The sequence below is a fragment of the Rutidosis leptorrhynchoides genome, chromosome 6, assembly GCF_046630445.1.
Source record: "Rutidosis leptorrhynchoides isolate AG116_Rl617_1_P2 chromosome 6, CSIRO_AGI_Rlap_v1, whole genome shotgun sequence".
Lineage (NCBI taxonomy): Eukaryota > Viridiplantae > Streptophyta > Magnoliopsida > Asterales > Asteraceae > Rutidosis > Rutidosis leptorrhynchoides.
The window spans coordinates 84,826,167-84,843,840 of record NC_092338.1 but is presented as its reverse complement, the minus strand read 5'-3'; the positions used below and the strand labels follow the sequence as shown (position 1 = coordinate 84,843,840).

The following is a 17,674-nucleotide window of genomic DNA, read 5'->3' as shown; positions in this document are numbered from 1 at the left end:
GAAAACCCTTAATGGTGTACGGAGAAAAGGGCAACACGAAGCTACATCTTATTAGTAATTTGAAGGCACAAAAACTAATAAGAAAAGGTTGCTATACTGTTCTAGCACACGTCGAGAAAGTACAAACTGAAGAAAAGAGCATCAATGATGTTCCCATTGCAAAAGAATTTCCCGATGTATTTCCGAAAGAATTACCGGGATTACCCCCACATCGATCCGTTGAATTTCAAATAGATCTTGTACCAGGAGCTGCACCAATAGCTCGTGCTCCTTACAGACTCGCACCCAGCGAGATGAAAGAACTGCAAAGCCAATTACAAGAACTTTTAGAGCGTGGTTTCATTCGACCAAGCACATCACCGTGGGGAGCTCCTGTTTTGTTTGTCAAGAAGAAAGATGGTACATTCAGGTTGTGTATCGACTACCGAGAGTTGAACAAACTTACCATCAAGAACCGCTACCCACTACCGAGAATCGACGACTTATTTGATCAACTACAAGGCTCGTCTGTTTATTCAAAGATTGACTTACGTTCCGGGTATCATCAAATGCGGGTGAAAGAAGATGATATTCCAAAGACTGCTTTCAGAACACGTTATGGTCATTACGAGTTTATGGTCATGCCGTTTGGTTTAACTAATGCACCAGCTGTGTTCATGGACCTTATGAACCGAGTGTGTGGACCATACCTTGACAAGTTTGTCATTGTTTTCATTGATGACATACTTATTTACTCAAAGAATGACCAAGAACACGGTGAACATTTGAGAAAGGTGTTAGAAGTATTGAGAAAGGAAGAATTGTACGCTAAGTTTTCAAAGTGTGCATTTTGGTTGGAAGAAGTTCAATTCCTCGGTCACATAGTGAACAAAGAAGGTATTAAGGTAGATCCGGCAAAGATAGAAACTGTTGAAAAGTGGGAAACCCCGAAAACTCCGAAACACATACGCCAGTTTTTAGGACTAGCTGGTTACTACAGAAGGTTCATCCAAGACTTTTCCAGAATAGCAAAACCCTTGACTGCATTAACGCATAAAGGGAAGAAATTTGAATGGAATGATGAACAAGAGAAAGCGTTTCAGTTATTGAAGAAAAAGCTAACTACGGCACCTATATTGTCATTGCCTGAAGGGAATGATGATTTTGTGATTTATTGTGATGCATCAAAGCAAGGTCTCGGTTGTGTATTAATGCAACGAACGAAGGTGATTGCTTATGCGTCTAGACAATTGAAGATTCACGAACAAAATTATACGACGCATGATTTGGAATTAGGCGCGGTTGTTTTTGCATTAAAGACTTGGAGGCACTACTTATATGGGGTCAAAAGTATTATATATACCGACCACAAAAGTCTTCAACACATATTTAATCAGAAACAACTGAATATGAGGCAGCGTAGGTGGATTGAATTATTGAATGATTACGACTTTGAGATTCGTTACCACCCGGGGAAGGCAAATGTGGTAGCCGATGCCTTGAGCAGGAAGGACAGAGAACCCATTCGAGTAAAATCTATGAATATAATGATTCATAATAACCTTACTACTCAAATAAAGGAGGCGCAACAAGGAGTTTTAAAAGAGGGAAATTTAAAGGATGAAATACCCAAAAGATCGGAGAAGCATCTTAATATTCGGGAAGACGGAACCCGGTATAGGGCTGAAAGGATTTGGGTACCAAAATTTGGAGATATGAGAGAAATGGTACTTAGAGAAGCTCATAAAACCAGATACTCAATACATCCTGGAACGGGGAAGATGTACAAGGATCTCAAGAAACATTTTTGGTGGCCGGGTATGAAAGCCGATGTTGCTAAATACGTAGGAGAATGTTTGACGTGTTCTAAGGTCAAAGCTGAGCATCAGAAACCATCAGGTCTACTTCAACAACCCGAAATCCCGGAATGGAAATGGGAAAACATTACCATGGATTTCATCACTAAATTGCCAAGGACTGCAAGTGGTTTTGATACTATTTGGGTAATAGTTGATCGTCTCACCAAATCCGCACACTTCCTACCAATAAGAGAAGATGACAAGATGGAGAAGTTAGCACGACTGTATTTGAAGGAAGTCATCTCCAGACATGGAATAACAATCTCTATTATCTCTGATAGGGATGGCAGATTTATTTCAAGATTCTGGCAGACATTACAGCAAGCATTAGGAACTCGTCTAGACATGAGTACTGCCTATCATCCACAAACTGATGGGCAGAGCGAAAGGACGATACAAACGCTTGAAGACATGCTACGAGCATGTGTTATTGATTTCGGAAACAGTTGGGATCGACATCTACCGTTAGCAGAATTTTCCTACAACAACAGCTACCATTCAAGCATTGAGATGGCACCGTTTGAAGCACTTTATGGTAGAAAGTGCAGGTCTCCGATTTGTTGGAGTGAGGTGGGGGATAGACAGATTACGGGTCCGGAGATTATACAAGAAACTACCGAGAAGATCATCCAAATTCAACAACGGTTGAAAACTGCCCAAAGTCGACAAAAGAGCTACGCTGACATTAAAAGAAAGGATATAGAATTTGAAATTGGAGAGATGGTCATGCTTAAAGTTGCACCTTGGAAAGGCGTTGTTCGATTTGGTAAACGAGGGAAATTAAATCCAAGGTATATTGGACCATTCAAGATTATTGATCGTGTCGGACCAGTAGCTTACCGACTTGAGTTACCTCAACAACTCGCGGCTGTACATAACACTTTCCACGTCTCGAATTTGAAGAAATGTTTTGCTAAATAAGATCTCACTATTCCGTTAGATGAAATCCAAATCAACGAAAAACTTCAATTCATCGAAGAACCCGTCGAAATAATGGATCGTGAGGTTAAAAGACTTAAGCAAAACAAGATACCAATTGTTAAGGTTCGATGGAATGCTCGTAGAGGACCCGAGTTCACCTGGGAGCGTGAAGATCAGATGAAGAAGAAATACCCGCATCTATTTCCAGAAGATTCATCAACACCTTCAACAGCTTAAAATTTCGGGACGAAATTTATTTAACGGGTAGGTACTGTAGTGACCCGAACTTTTCCATGTTTATATATATTAATTGAGATTGATATTTACATGATTAAATGTTTCCAACATGTTAAGCAATCAAACTTGTTAAGACTTGATTAATTGAAATATGTTTCATATAGACAATTGACCACCCAAGTTGACCGGTGATTCACGAACGTTAAAACTTGTAAAAACTATATGATGACATATATATGGATATATATATAGTTAACATGATACTATGATAAGTAAACATATCATTAAGTATATTAACAATGAACTACATATGTAAAAACAAGACTACTAACTTAATGATTTTTAAACGAGACATATATGTAACGATTATCGTTGTAAAGACATTTAATATATATATATATATCATATTAAGAGATATTCATACATGATAATATCATGATAATATAATAATTTAAAATCTCATTTGATATTATAAACATTGGGTTAACAACATTTAACAAGATCGTTAACCTAAAAGTTTCAAAACAACACTTACATGTAACGACTAACGATGACTTAACGACTCAGTTAAAATGTATATACATGTAGTGTTTTAATATGTATTTATACACTTTTGAAAGACTTCAATACATTTATCAAAATACTTCTACTTAACAAAAATGCTTACAATTACATCCTCGTTCAGTTTCATCAACAATTCTACTCGTATGCACCCGTATTCGTACTCGTACAATACACAGCTTTTAGATGTATGTACTATTGGTATATACACTCCAATGATCAGCTCTTAGCAGTCCATGTGAGTCACCTAACACATGTGGGAACCATCATTTGGCAACTAGCATGAAATATCTCATAAAATTACAAAAATATGAGTAATCATTCATGACTTATTTACATGAAAACAAAATAACATATCCTTTATATCTAATCCATACACCAACGACCAAAAACACCTACAAACACTTTCATTCTTCAATTTTCTTCATCTAATTGATCTCTCTCAAGTTCTATCTTCAAGTTCTAAGTGTTCTTCATAAATTCCAAAAGTTCTAGTTTCATAAAATCAAGAATACTTTCAAGTTTGCTAGCTCACTTCCAATCTTGTAAGGTGATCATCCAACCTCAAGAAATCTTTGTTTCTTATAGTAGGTTATCATTCTAATACAAGGTAATAATCATATTCAAACTTTGGTTCAATTTCTATAACTATAACAATCTTATTTTAAGTGATGATCTTACTTGAACTTGTTTTCGTGTCATGATTCTGCTTCAAGAACTTCGAGCCATCCAAGGATCCATTGAAGCTAGATCCATTTTTTTCTTTTCCAGTAGGTTTATCCAAGGAACTTAAGGTAGTAATGATGTTCATAACATCATTCGATTCATACATATAAAGCTATCTTATTCGAAGGTTTAAACTTGTAATCACTAGAACATAGTTTAGTTAATTCTAAACTTGTTCGCAAACAAAAGTTAATCCTTATAACTTGACTTTTAAAATAAACTAAACACATGTTCTATATCTATATGATATGCTAACTTAATGATTTAAAACCTGGAAACACGAAAAACACCGTAAAACCGGATTTACGCCGTCGTAGTAACACCGCGGGCTGTTTTGGGTTAGTTAATTAAAAACTATGATAAACTTTGATTTAAAAGTTGTTATTCTGAGAAAATGATTTTTATTATGAACATGAAACTATATCCAAAAATTATGGTTAAACTCAAAGTGGAAGTATGTTTTCTAAAATGGTCATCTAGACGTCGTTCTTTCGACTGAAATGACTACCTTTACAAAAATGACTTGTAACTTATTTTTCCGACTATAAACCTATACTTTTTCGGTTTAGATTCATAAAATAGAGTTCAATATGAAACCATAGCAATTTGATTCACTCAAAACGGATTTAAAATGAAGAAGTTATGGGTAAAACAAGATTGGATAATTTTTCTCATTTTAGCTACGTGAAAATTGGTAACAAATATATTCCAACCATAACTTAATCAACTTGTATTGTATATTATGTAATCTTGAGATACCATAGACACGTATACAATGTTTCGACCTATCATGTCGACACATCTATATATATTTCGGAACAACCATAGACACTCTATATGTGAATGTTGGAGTTAGCTATACAGGGTTGAGGTTGATTCCAAAATATGTATAGTTTGAGTTGTGATCAATACTGAGATACGTATACACTGGGTCGTGGATTGATTCAAGATAATATTTATCGATTTATTTCTGTATATCTAACTGTGGACAACTAGTTATAGGTTACTAACGAGGACAGCTGACTTAATAAACTTAAAACATCAAAATATATTAAAAGTGTTGTAAATATATTTTGAACATACTTTGATATATATGTATATATTGTTATAGGTTCGTGAATCAACCAGTGGCCAAGTCTTACTTCCCGACGAAGTAAAAATCTGTGAAAGTGAGTTATAGTCCCACTTTTAAAATCTAATATTTTTGGGATGAGAATACATGCAGGTTTTATAAATGATTTACAAAATAGACACAAGTACGTGAAACTACATTCTATGGTTGAATTATCGAAATCGAATATGCCCCTTTTTATTAAGTCTGGTAATCTAAGAATTAGGGAACATACACCCTAATTGACGCGAATCCTAAAGATAGATCTATTGGGCCTAACAAACCCCATCCAAAGTACCGGATGCTTTAGTACTTCAAAATTTATATCATATCCGAAGGGTGTCCCGGAATGATGGGGATATTCTTATATATATGCATCTTGTTAATGTCGGTTACCAGGTGTTCACCATATGAATGATTTTTATCTCTATGTATGGGATGTGTATTGAAATATGAAATCTTGTGGTCTATTGTTACGATTTGATATATATAGGTTAAACCTATAACTCACCAACATTTTTGTTGACGTTTTAAGCATGTTTATTCTCAGGTGATTATTAAGAGCTTCCGCTGTCGCATACTTAAATAAGGACAAGATTTGGAGTCCATGCTTGTATGATATTGTGTAAAAACTGCATTCAAGAAACTTATTTTGTTGTAACATATTTGTATTGTAAACCATTATGTAATGGTCGTGTGTAAACAGGATATTTTAGATTATCATTATTTGATAATCTAAGTAAAGCTTTTTAAACCTTTATTGATGAAATAAAGGTTATGGTTTGTTTAAAAATGAATGCAGTCTTTGAAAAACGTCTCATATAGAGGTCAAAACCTCGCAACGAAATCAATTAATATGGAACGTTTTTAATCAATAAGAACGGGACATTTCAATTTGCTCCCTTTTACTCTTTACATTTTTGGGACTAAGAATACATGCGCTGTTTTTTTATAACTGCTTTACTAAATGCTTTGAAATATATTTTGAACTACGAATACATGAAATGCTTTTATAAATGTTTGACTAGATAGACACAAGCAAAACATTTCTCGAATGAATTATTATGCAGACAGAAGTTATGCGGATTATTATTGAATTATGTGGACATGATAATTGCCACCATTGAATTATGTGGACATGATAATTGCCACCATTGAATTATGTGGACATGATAATTGCCACCATTGAATTATGTGGACATGATAATTGCCACCAATTGATTTGAATGTTATGTATCGAGAGAATGATTTTATACACAGGTTATGTGTATGTTATTTTTGTGCACGAGATATGTGTACGGTTACTACGATTTATGAAAGATGATTTCGTACATGAGAAAGGTGTACTGTATTTAAAAGATATTGCATGTACATTACAGGTGGGTATAGGATTCGGGCCCATTTATACCATGCAGCATTTAAATCTTGTGGTCTATCAAAATGATAAATTTTATTGTTTTATGATAAACTTATGAACTCACCAACCTTTTAGTTGACACTTGAAAGCATGTTTATTCTCAGGTATGAAAGAAATCTTCCGCTGTGCATTTGCTCATTTTAGAGACATTATTTGGAGTCGATCATCGCAATGGAACCAGATGTTGGTGACTTCGTCCAGATGGATTAGGACGGGTCCTTTCAGGCATCACCAAGCACAAAGAGTAAACACATACCACCACCGCAGAGCAAGCGAGCTATAAATAGGCACATACACAAAGTAGCTATACGCTACAAAAACTCCAAGCTAACGCCACATGATTAGCTACAACACAAAAATAAGTATATACATGCATACACAAATAATATACTCAACAACATTGACATGGTTAACCCCTTAACCTAAACCACATGAAGGTTGGCCGAACATCACGCGCCTTAGTGAATATGGACTTCACGTGACTCACTACCTCCAAACCACTTGACTATTAAGGATGGCCGAACTTCACGCGATTCATACCTTAGTCATACATCACAATAGGGTTGGCCGAACGTCACGCGCCTTAGTGAATCCGAACGTCCTACCCGAATCATCACCACGACAAAAGCTAGCAAAACCCATCGCCAAAGGGTTTATCCAATACACTAGCCAATCACAACATCAAGAGTGGTAATCAAAACGCATAAGCGTATCACATGGACCCGAAGCACAAGAGGAGTTCATTCGCCCACACATACATAGAGCAAACCCGAGCAAGGGTCACTCCACACACGCACCCATCCGATGCATACATACACATATAGTAAATTTACACTCACCTTGTCGTCTTGAAGAGTGCTACCGAATAATCGGAAACTCGCCAATGGAAAGTACATATTCCATTATCACAATACAAACAACACACTTAGAGTGGATTTACAAACCAACTCAAAACGTCACTTAGTGCAAATTTCGACCCATTGCACTTACAAGCACCAAACCGCGTCCAAACCAACTAATAATCACTAACACAAGTGAGAATGGTCCTAATACGCCAATTAAACCCGAACACAAGTGTTAAACACTCGTCTTGCCCAAATTGATACATAAACCCTAATTTTGACCCATTTCAAAATTAATCAACCAAATACCCCTAAATGGGTTCTAACGCTTCCATAATCACTAACACTAGTGATTATACCCATTATCAAAGCCTAATCATGGCTAAAACGTCAACCAACCCAAAATCCGCCAAGTGACAAGAATAACTAGTCACCATAAACCCACTTCATCATCTAAAAGGGTTTCACAACTAATCAAGCTCAAACCCTAACCTGAATATCAATTCTAACAAATGAAATTCGGAGTTTGAACTTACCAATACTACCACAACGTAGCCGTGAACGAGATGAACAACTTTAATACTCAAGCTTTTGATCGATTCAAGCTTCTTCTTCCTTTTCTCAAGCTTTCTCACTCTTCTCTCTCTCTCTCTCTCTCTCTCTCTCTCTCTAAAACTTGAGGTTGAAGATGAGATGATAAGTTGGGTGAGGATAAGGTTGAATGAGCTCAACCTTGCCCATTTGTGGCTTAAAACCGGCCACCAAGTGAAAAGACCAACATACCCCTTTTAAAATCTTAAAATGACACAGCTGGCCCGTCAGACCATTTGGACGGCGTCCCAAATGTCTTGACGGCGTCCAGTCCTTTATTAGTGGACGGCGTCCCACCTCTTGGACGGCGTCCCACTTAACTGGATAAAGATGAAACTGAAACATGGTCTTACAATAAGGAGAAAGGGACTATACATAGGATTACACACAAATAAATGAGAGAACGACAGAATTACGAAAGTGTAAAAGGAACTTCATCACTCGGAGTTTGCAGATTGTTCATCATTCTTTTACAGCATGAGTTAGTCGATTCCTTCCTTATTTGGAGGGTTTGAATTGAAGCCCTTCAGATGTTAGCGAATTAAGCCAATCGAGGTTTCCTTTTTACCAACGAAACGAAATCCATTCGTAACCTTTTGTTTGAACATCGGTAATCAATTTGGCGCAACTTACGTGATTTATTCCGAATACATGTTCGTTACGGTTTTTCCAAAGAAAGTAGCCGGTTGTCCATGTCACACCTTGCCATAAAAAGTTATGTGAGTAGATTTATTAAATAAGTGAGTAAAAATATCAACATCCTTTTCACATACATATATTTATATTATATATATATATATATATATATATATATATATATATATATATATATATATATATATATATATATATATATATATATATATATATATTTTTTTTGTCTTTAAATTTGTTCACAAAATCAACATTTCGTGAAATGATAATAGGATGTCAACATAACTTAAGTAAGTCAATAAAAGTCAAAATTAGTCTATACTTCATATATATTTTCATGGTCAAGACAAGTATAAAATAAGTCAATCCAGATCAAACAAAGCTAGTTCGAGTCAATAGGGTTGGCATCGGGTCGGGTTTGGGTCGGGTTTAGGTAATCCCGGACCTGAACCCGATTAAGAAACCCCGCCCCATACCCGGCCCGAAACCCGTCGAGTTCCCATTTACTTACTTACTATCGGGTTCTGGTTTCTCCACGGGTAAACGGGTATACCCAATTAGTCATTCTGTATTTATTTTTCAAGAAGTTACCAAATCAAAATATCGAAAAATAACTTAACTACTTTATGTTTAAAGTATTATAAAATATCACATACAAAAAGTTGATTGAAAAGTTTCTAAAATACTTAAATACACAAAGTATATAAAATATCACGTCTCGAAAACTTGTTGTATATGATTATATTGAATAAAATTATGCTTATTTTTAAAACAAATAAAAGAAATCTTTCATACAATAACAATATAATACTAATATTAAAATTTTACATAAAATTATTATTAAAATTCCTCGGGCCGGGTATACGGGTATGCGGGTCGGGTAAACAGGTTTGTATCCAAAACCATACCCGAACCCGGACCCGGAATTTTTTTGTAACCATACTCATACCCGGCCCATGACTCGACGGACTCGGGTCAGACCCGGGCCAATTATAACGGGTTTCGAATTTCCTCATTGAGTACGGATTGTTTTGACATCCCTACAAGTCAAACTCAGTAAACAATCGTTAAAATGGTCAAAGCATGTCAAGTGGGTCGTGAATGAGATCGATATTTGTAAGGAACATCAAATCTCAATCATAAACGAGATTGGCTGTCGGTGATGGAGAACAAAAGCTCATGGTCGAAAACGAGATTTATAGCGCTCACGACCAACAAATATTGACCATGACTACGAACTTGTGAGTTTGTAAGCCACAATTTTCAATTGATTGTTTGAGAATTTAAGGGTAATGAGTCGCAACTCTCAATCAATACCAAGAATCTTTGTTCGGTTATTGGTGAACGAATCATTACTTTCAATTTGGGACAAGTGACCGAGATGTTCTCAATCTAGTTATTACAAGTTATCACATGATGCATTGGATTTTATAATTTAATTGATAGATCCATCCAAAATACCTAAATATTCTTAAAAGTTATACTACACAACTTTTATGTTAGAATTTAGGGTTAAGCCAAAAATATGCTACAAACTTACACAAATGTACTGATATCGTCCACGAACCTATTTTCGTCCTACTGTCGCCTACATACTTATAAAAAATGTACCAATGTTAACATTTTGTTACGGTTTACCTGCTGAACCGGTAAACTTAATTATTTAACTAATTTTTTTCATTTTATATGTCCCGATGTCGACCATATACTTTCGGTTGTGTTCCGATGTCGCTCATCTACTTTCAATTTCTGTTCCGATGTATCATCGACGTGTCATGACTACCTAGAAGCCACGTCATCAATTGTTTTCGTTACATGTAAAAAAAGTATAGTGGACGACATCAACATATTTTTTATAAGTTTGTAGGCGACAGTAGGACAGAAATGAGTTTGTGAGCGACATCGGTACATTTGTGTAAGTTTGTAGCCTATTTTTAGCTTTAACTCTATAATTTATTATTGAAAGAAATTATAGTAAATAAATATATTAAAAGTGGGTTTGAAAATATTAATTTTCCATCTAAAATCATCACTACAACCAAATAGGCCAGAGGTTAAATAACAAGTGTGACTGAATAATTCTGTAACGACATTAAAATCAATTAATTCCTATTTAATCTTAGGTTAAATCACTAGGGGTCATATTTCAGTTACTTCATCTTCATCAACAACAACAATAATGGCGGCTTCAATTCAACTTCTGAATATCAAACCTTTTCAATTAAATTCTACTCCCGTTACCAAACACCCTCGTAATCCACTCGTTATCCGGTGCTCAGCCGCCTCATCCACCGCACCAAAAAGCTACAACATCACTCTGCTTCCCGGTGATGGAATCGGTCCGGAAGTCATCTCCGTTGCCAAACAAGTTCTTAATCTCGCCGGCTCAATCGAAGGTACCAATACACAAATGCATGTGTTTGTGCGTATATCAGTATATGTAACATGCAATTAACGGATTTAATTAGTGTGTAATTAGGTTAATTAATAAGAAATTGTAAAATTTATTTTGTTAGGGATTGATTTTAAGTTTAATGAGAAACCAATGGGAGGTGCTGCTTTGGATTTAACTGGAGTTCCATTACCTGAGGATACACTCAATGCTGCTAAGCAATCTGATGCTGTTCTTCTTGGTGCTATTGGCGGGTGACTTTTTATTTATTTATTTAATTATTTGTGATATGGATAAATAAGTTACTTTATTTATTAAAGTTTTGAGTATGTAGTGTTTTGGTTAATTGTGTTTTTTGATGGTTGGGGTTTTGATTTGTTTGATAAAATGGATTGGAAGGTATAAATGGGATAATAATGAGAAACATTTGAAGCCTGAAACCGGATTGCTTCAGCTTCGTGAAGGTCTTAAGGTTTTTGCTAATTTAAGGCCAGCCACTGTACTGCCACAGGTAATGTGAATTTTGAACAATTTTTAATTCAATACTCATGCATGATTAACTAATTTGAATTTGGGTTTAATAAGCTTTTGAATTTGAATTTGCATAGTTTAGATTCATAGTTTCATACTGAATTTGAAGGATTGTTAACTAGTGCCTATATTATTGGTTGTTTAATCACAAAGTATGCACCTCATAAGAACAAATGCGTATTATCTTAGATTCTCGCCAAAAGATGTTTGTTATGATCTGTAAGAAGAACTTTTAAAGACAGAGGTTTAGAAAGATGCTTATTCTGACATAATTACTCTTCAGAATGATAGAATTTATTGAACATCTTACACAAAGTACTCAGTAAGCATCTGAAAGTTACGTAGTGCAAACTTGGTAAAGAATACAATTCAGTTGGGGGGAGAAGTTACTCAATTTCCCCTTATGTTCTTGATGGTAGCTAACTGGTAAAAGGCCCAAATTTTTGTGACATGCACACCATTATCTATCAAACTAGGGCTAGTTCATGTAGATGACTCGTGACCTAGTTTATTTATCTGACCACGAGCTCTATTTTTGGAAATTTTCTACTCCGGTTGACTCTGTAGGTTGATCCATCATTTTCAGTTAGTGGATGCTTCAACCTTGAAGAAAGAGGTTGCTGAAGGTGTTGACTTGATGGTTGTAAGGGAACTTACAGGAGGTCAGTTTATACTTATCAGTAGATTTACATGACATCAATCAGATTTCATTTTTTTTTTTTTTTTTGTCTTTATTAGGCAGTTGAATAAGGATTTCGACACTTGAAGAAATTTGTTTACTGTATGTTTATTTGTTAAGGTATTTACTTTGGAAAACCAAGGGGATTTAAAACCAATGAAAATGGTGAGGAAATTGCTTTCAACACCGAGGTTTATGCAGCTTATGAGGTTCATTACTTGTACAAGGATCTCTGCTGTAATTCTCATATGAAAATATCGTTAACCGAAGTTAAATGATTATAAATTTTATCTTTTCAACCAGATTGATCGCATTGCCCGTATTGCATTTGAGACAGCTCGTAAGCGTAGTGGTAAACTTTGTTCTGTTGACAAAGCAAATGTCTTGGAGGTACTGTTGTCCTTTTAGAATTGAATTTAATTCTTTATGTTATTTTTATTTCTCTCAAAATGGTCCTAGGATCAATGACTGAAATTGAGTTTGTAGGTTACTAACTCTTGTTTGGTCAATGTATATAATGGTGCTATCCTTCTAAATTTCACGTACGTTTGACAATTGAGCAGGCATCGATGTTTTGGAGGAAACGAGTGATAGCTATAGCTGCTGAATACCCTGATGTTGAGCTATCTCACATGTATGTTGACAATGCAGCCATGCAGCTTGTCAGGAACCCTAAACAGGTTTTCTTCTGTGACTCTTGGTTGACTTTTGGGTCAAAGTCAGCATAAATTGTTTTTGTAAAGGATTGGGTTTACCTAGAACACTTTTTGACCATGGAATCACAGCTGAAAACAAAAGTTATGCATACTATTGAGTAACGGGTCAAACTCACAGTATCCTAATCTGTATGCAGTTTGACACCATAGTTACAAACAACATATTTGGGGATATTTTATCAGACGAGGCATCAATGATCACTGGAAGTATTGGAATGCTTCCTTCGGCTAGTCTTGGTGATTCGGTATGGTCATCTAGTTCATATACACCATTTTCTTTCACAGTTTTTATCTTTGTGTGGGACCCACAATCACAAGGTCATCGGACCAAAATTTTATATTCTAAATGGTGAACCTGATCTTATCATGTGTATTTTTTTCATATTTCTGAGTAGGGACCTGGACTATTTGAACCAATCCATGGTTCTGCTCCTGATATTGCTGGGCAGGTAGTTACTGTTTAAAATTGGTGTAGTTTTGTTTTGTTATTTCTATATAAAAGTACTGTTTTATTTATTTATTTATTTATTTATTTATATATTTATATATTTATATTATATTTATTAACCATGCAGGATAAAGCAAACCCATTGGCAACCATACTCAGTGCTGCAATGCTTTTGAAATATGGTTTGGGTGAAGTGAAGGCAGCCGAGAGGATCGAGTTAGCTGTGCTTAGTACTTTAAATAGGGGATTTCGTACTGGCGACATCTATTCAGCTGGAAATGTATGTACTTTTATTTCTAAAAAGGGTATTCAATATCATTTTTTTAGGGGTATTTAGGACATCTATTACGGTTAAACACTTGCATTTTAACTTCATAGTTTGTTACCTGGTTATTGATTCTAATTACCTATATGCAGAAATTGGTTGGTTGCAAGGAGATGGGCGAGGAAGTGTTGAAGTCCGTGGATTCAAAGCTACCTGCATCAGTTTAAGTAATCAATCTAATAAAGCTGTGCTCCAAAGTTTTTGCCTATTCGGTCGAATCAAAGAATAACATTCTTTTAGAGGTTAGCTTACGGATACATGAACACCTATGGTAAACCTAACAATATTTTTATAGGTAAAATGTATCTGCTCTGAGATTTGTGATAGTTCTCAAGTTGTTTTCATAATCAGCAGGCGTGTATCTTAAGACTTTGTTGTATGTATAACATGGAGAGCAATTTCGTATTTGCGGATCAGATTTTATGTTTATGTGCAATTAGTTGGTTTGAACCAGAGAGCTCTTGGACTAAAAATATAAGAACATCAACTAATAGACCATAGATACATTTTGTCAATACACACATTTTTTTCACCATTTATTTATACATAGTTTGCTAGTATGTAAGGATTGATGTTTCCTCTTTTAAAAACATGCATGTATCAATCTTTTATAGTAATCATCATCTAACCATATAAAGATATCCTTAAAAGTTAATTATTTATTATGTATCACACCCAGAGTTGTAGATGGAAGTACTTACTAATGACAATTATAACAATAATCCTTCTCATAACCTCCTTCACCCATCTCTAGTGAGTGGTTCATAAGGAGCTCATATATATATATATACAGAAATAACAATATATATATGTATATAACATGATAAATTTGTATACACAATCGACTATTAAGTTATCAATAAATTTAAGATCATTGATCCATCTCTCTAATGCGAGTGTCGAGCCTTCTAAGCCAAATCGAATGAAGTATCATATGAAACACGTCGTACCGTTTTGGAGGCAAATTTACCACAAAGTGCTTTCGAACTTGAACACCTTTCCTTTGCAACTTTATGTACTTTCTTTGTGGTATAGCCATCAATATATCCTTCATTTGTGAGATATGGCTAGTTGAAATGTCAACCGAAAATGTATTCCAATTCAAAACATCACTAAACGGCTTTGCGTAATCGTCTTTAATAAGCACCGGGACACACCCCATGTATAAAGCTTCCACCATTCGTGGGCTAGCGACTTCCCACCCACTTGCACAAATGCAATACTTGCTCTTTCTCACCTATTCATACTCGGTATATTCAATAAATCATATCAAATTTGAAGTTGAAAACTTAAATGTGGTCACTCATATGGATGGGTCAAGCAAATGGGTTGGGTAGCGGGTCAAAAGCAGTTTAGAATAAGGCATGATCTTCATCAACCCAACTTAAAGTTTGAATGTTTGACCTCTAATAAGACTAAAACGTTGAACATCTTACCTGCTGATAGTAATTCTCGCCCTTAGGAAGATACTTTTGAACTTTAACACCATCTTCGGTCTTATTTTCCCAATGCTTAAGAAGTACTTCACGAATGTACCCATGAACTCCACCAGAGAAAAACACCAAGATTGTTCGTTTTGATGGGGACGGCCCACCAAGTAAACTCTCCGTTGTACCATGTGGGAGGTAAATTTCCGGGATTGATACATCTCTCGAGAGTTTAAACCGTTCTGATGTATTTGCGTTACACAAAGCTCGAATTGAGTTCTTGTATAGGTGAGGAATAGAACTTGATATTTTCGGCCCCTAGAAAAGGTAACAAAATAATTTTACTCGATAAAGTATAAGACTACATACACAATAACACAATATGTTCAAAAATGAAAATTCACCCAATCGTGGCACGCAAGCATGAAATGATCAGCTCCAAGGCTTCGATTCCAGTAAGGGTATTTTTGGTCGATAAGATTTATATAGTCTCGAACTGTGTTATACATAGGATCCCAATCATGGGATCCTACAGTATAAACGTAGTTGATAAGTGTTATAATACTAAAAGGAAGGAAATAAACATGAGCCTTTTCGGGATCTTTAGTACGAAATCCACTTATTTCCATGTCGTTGATGAAGATCCCCTCTAATCCTAGGATCCCGTAGCATGGTGCATTGTGAAATATTGGTGGATCGCCTTCTTCATAAACGTATATTTTGAACCGTCTTTCCATTTCCAGGTAGCTCCTACACAAACATTAATTCGTAATTCATGTAAGGGACTGTTTACTTTTTCCTGTAATAAGTCGAGTTTCTATTCGACTCTTAATGAGAAGGGGTGTCTGATTCTATGCCTTCTAGAAACAGACAAATTTTCAAATTAAGTGACAAAGAAATAATAATTTTACTTACTGAATTAAGAGCTCTACAGAAACAGATCATTAAGTGGAAAGTAAATAGGCCCTAAGTTTTGTTTTCACTGTAGATAAATTAATTAGCAAACAAAATGTTACATATTTCATTTGAGTTTCAAATGCTAGTAGTGTCCGTATACAAAGTTCCAAATTTGTTCTACTGTTATAGATCTAACTAATCCAATTTGACCCAAATCATTGTGGTTTGGGTCTGTAGTACTGTTGGTAAGTCCGATTTGTTTTTTGGACGTTTCAGCATTGAATGTGATTTCATCTTTCATATCTTATTTCCAAAAGCTACTTTTAAATACCTTATATTTGCAGGATTTGTTTTCTCATAGTTTATTTTTTCACAAGCTTTTAAAAATTTGTTTAATGCAATTAAAATTGGTTAATTGCAAATTTGCAATACGCTTTATAATTTGTAATTTTAAATTTTAAATAATATTACTAAACTAAATTAATATGGAACCAAATAATAAATCTATCACATAATACAAAAACTAAATAAAGAAGTATTAAAGTCAAGTATTATGACATTGACAAATTAGAATAAAGTTATTACAAGAACATTTCTAAAGTATATTGGATGGCTGTCGGTTCAAGCAATCTCAGCAAGTAGAAAAAAATATCTAATCACAACAAAAACTATTCACATTTAACTGAAGAACGATTGAAGATATTTAAGATCATGAAGCGAAACGTACCTGTGGAACGACTTTGGGTTCCTGTAAACTGACCCAGATGGAACATAATCTTGATCTTTTATCGACTCGTTTGTTGCTTTCTTGATTGCTGATCGAGCTTGAGCTAAGCTTGCTTCAATCCTCTCTAAATTACTTCGTGGTTTGCTTATAAAACTCGAAAGAATTCGATGACTATGGTTGGAATGATCGTTGTGAAAATTTGTACAAGTTGTAGGATGGATAGAAGTTAAAAAATTGAAAGTTACGATGAAAAATAGGATGTGTCTTGGAAGGTTAAATTTACATGACAATTTTCTGTTGTTGGAGAATTTTTTTGAATCCATGGTTAACTCACTCTGTTTAAATGTTGGAGTGAGTTTAGTATTTGTGTAAAACTAAATGGTGATGCAACGTAACATTGGCTATAAATAGTATACTACTTTGTTAAGTCCCAAGATGTGAAAATAAGAATAAGAATAATGATGTCGTATTTAACGAGTATTTGGTTAGAGGTTAGTAGGTTAAATTGATGTGAGATGTCATATCGATTATTGTTAGAGGTTAATCTCAGAGGCGAATGGTGTTTATGGGTCATGGTCCCCTACAAGGTTGCAAAATTCGCTATTCGGGGATTAATCGGTCGAGACTTTAAAAG

The 17,674-nt window shown here is 35.0% G+C and overlaps 2 protein-coding genes across 2 annotated transcripts; one reads left to right on the top strand and one right to left on the bottom strand.

Annotated features, from left to right (window-relative positions):
* Nucleotides 1–11,005: 11,005 nt before the first annotated feature.
* LOC139851953 (3-isopropylmalate dehydrogenase 2, chloroplastic-like) lies at nt 11,006–14,418 on the top strand. The gene is made up of 11 exons (XM_071841149.1): nt 11,006–11,294; nt 11,415–11,544; nt 11,690–11,801; nt 12,408–12,483; nt 12,621–12,709; nt 12,804–12,890; nt 13,064–13,180; nt 13,354–13,461; nt 13,612–13,665; nt 13,792–13,944; nt 14,082–14,418. Exons 1-11 carry the CDS (start codon nt 11,078–11,080, stop codon nt 14,154–14,156), a joined length of 1,218 nt encoding a protein of 405 aa, XP_071697250.1. The 5' UTR covers nt 11,006–11,077; the 3' UTR covers nt 14,157–14,418.
* A 358-nt stretch (nt 14,419–14,776) lies between these two features.
* Nucleotides 14,777–17,407, bottom strand: LOC139852953 (probable glycosyltransferase At5g03795). The gene is made up of 4 exons (XM_071842303.1): nt 17,041–17,407; nt 15,821–16,166; nt 15,426–15,734; nt 14,777–15,226 (listed from the first exon to the last, which is right to left on the bottom strand). Exons 1-4 carry the CDS (start codon nt 17,361–17,363, stop codon nt 14,861–14,863), a joined length of 1,344 nt encoding a protein of 447 aa, XP_071698404.1. The 5' UTR covers nt 17,364–17,407; the 3' UTR covers nt 14,777–14,860.
* Between the last annotated feature and the right edge of the window lie 267 nt (nt 17,408–17,674).

Excerpts from the sequence above, each read along its gene's own strand:
- LOC139851953 (XM_071841149.1), top strand. The coding sequence starts at position 11,078 with ATGGCGGCTTCAATTCAACTTCTGAATATCAAACCTTTTCAATTAAAT. Across the intron at positions 11,295-11,414 it reads TCTCGCCGGCTCAATCGAAG|GGATTGATTTTAAGTTTAAT; the intron begins GTACCAATACAC and ends TTATTTTGTTAG. Across the intron at positions 13,666-13,791 it reads CTCCTGATATTGCTGGGCAG|GATAAAGCAAACCCATTGGC; the intron begins GTAGTTACTGTT and ends TTAACCATGCAG.
- LOC139852953 (XM_071842303.1), bottom strand. The coding sequence starts at position 17,363 with ATGGATTCAAAAAAATTCTCCAACAACAGAAAATTGTCATGTAAATTT. Across the intron at positions 16,167-17,040 it reads AACCCAAAGTCGTTCCACAG|GAGCTACCTGGAAATGGAAA; the intron begins GTACGTTTCGCT and ends ATGTTTGTGTAG. Across the intron at positions 15,735-15,820 it reads TGCTTGCGTGCCACGATTGG|GGGCCGAAAATATCAAGTTC; the intron begins GTGAATTTTCAT and ends TACCTTTTCTAG.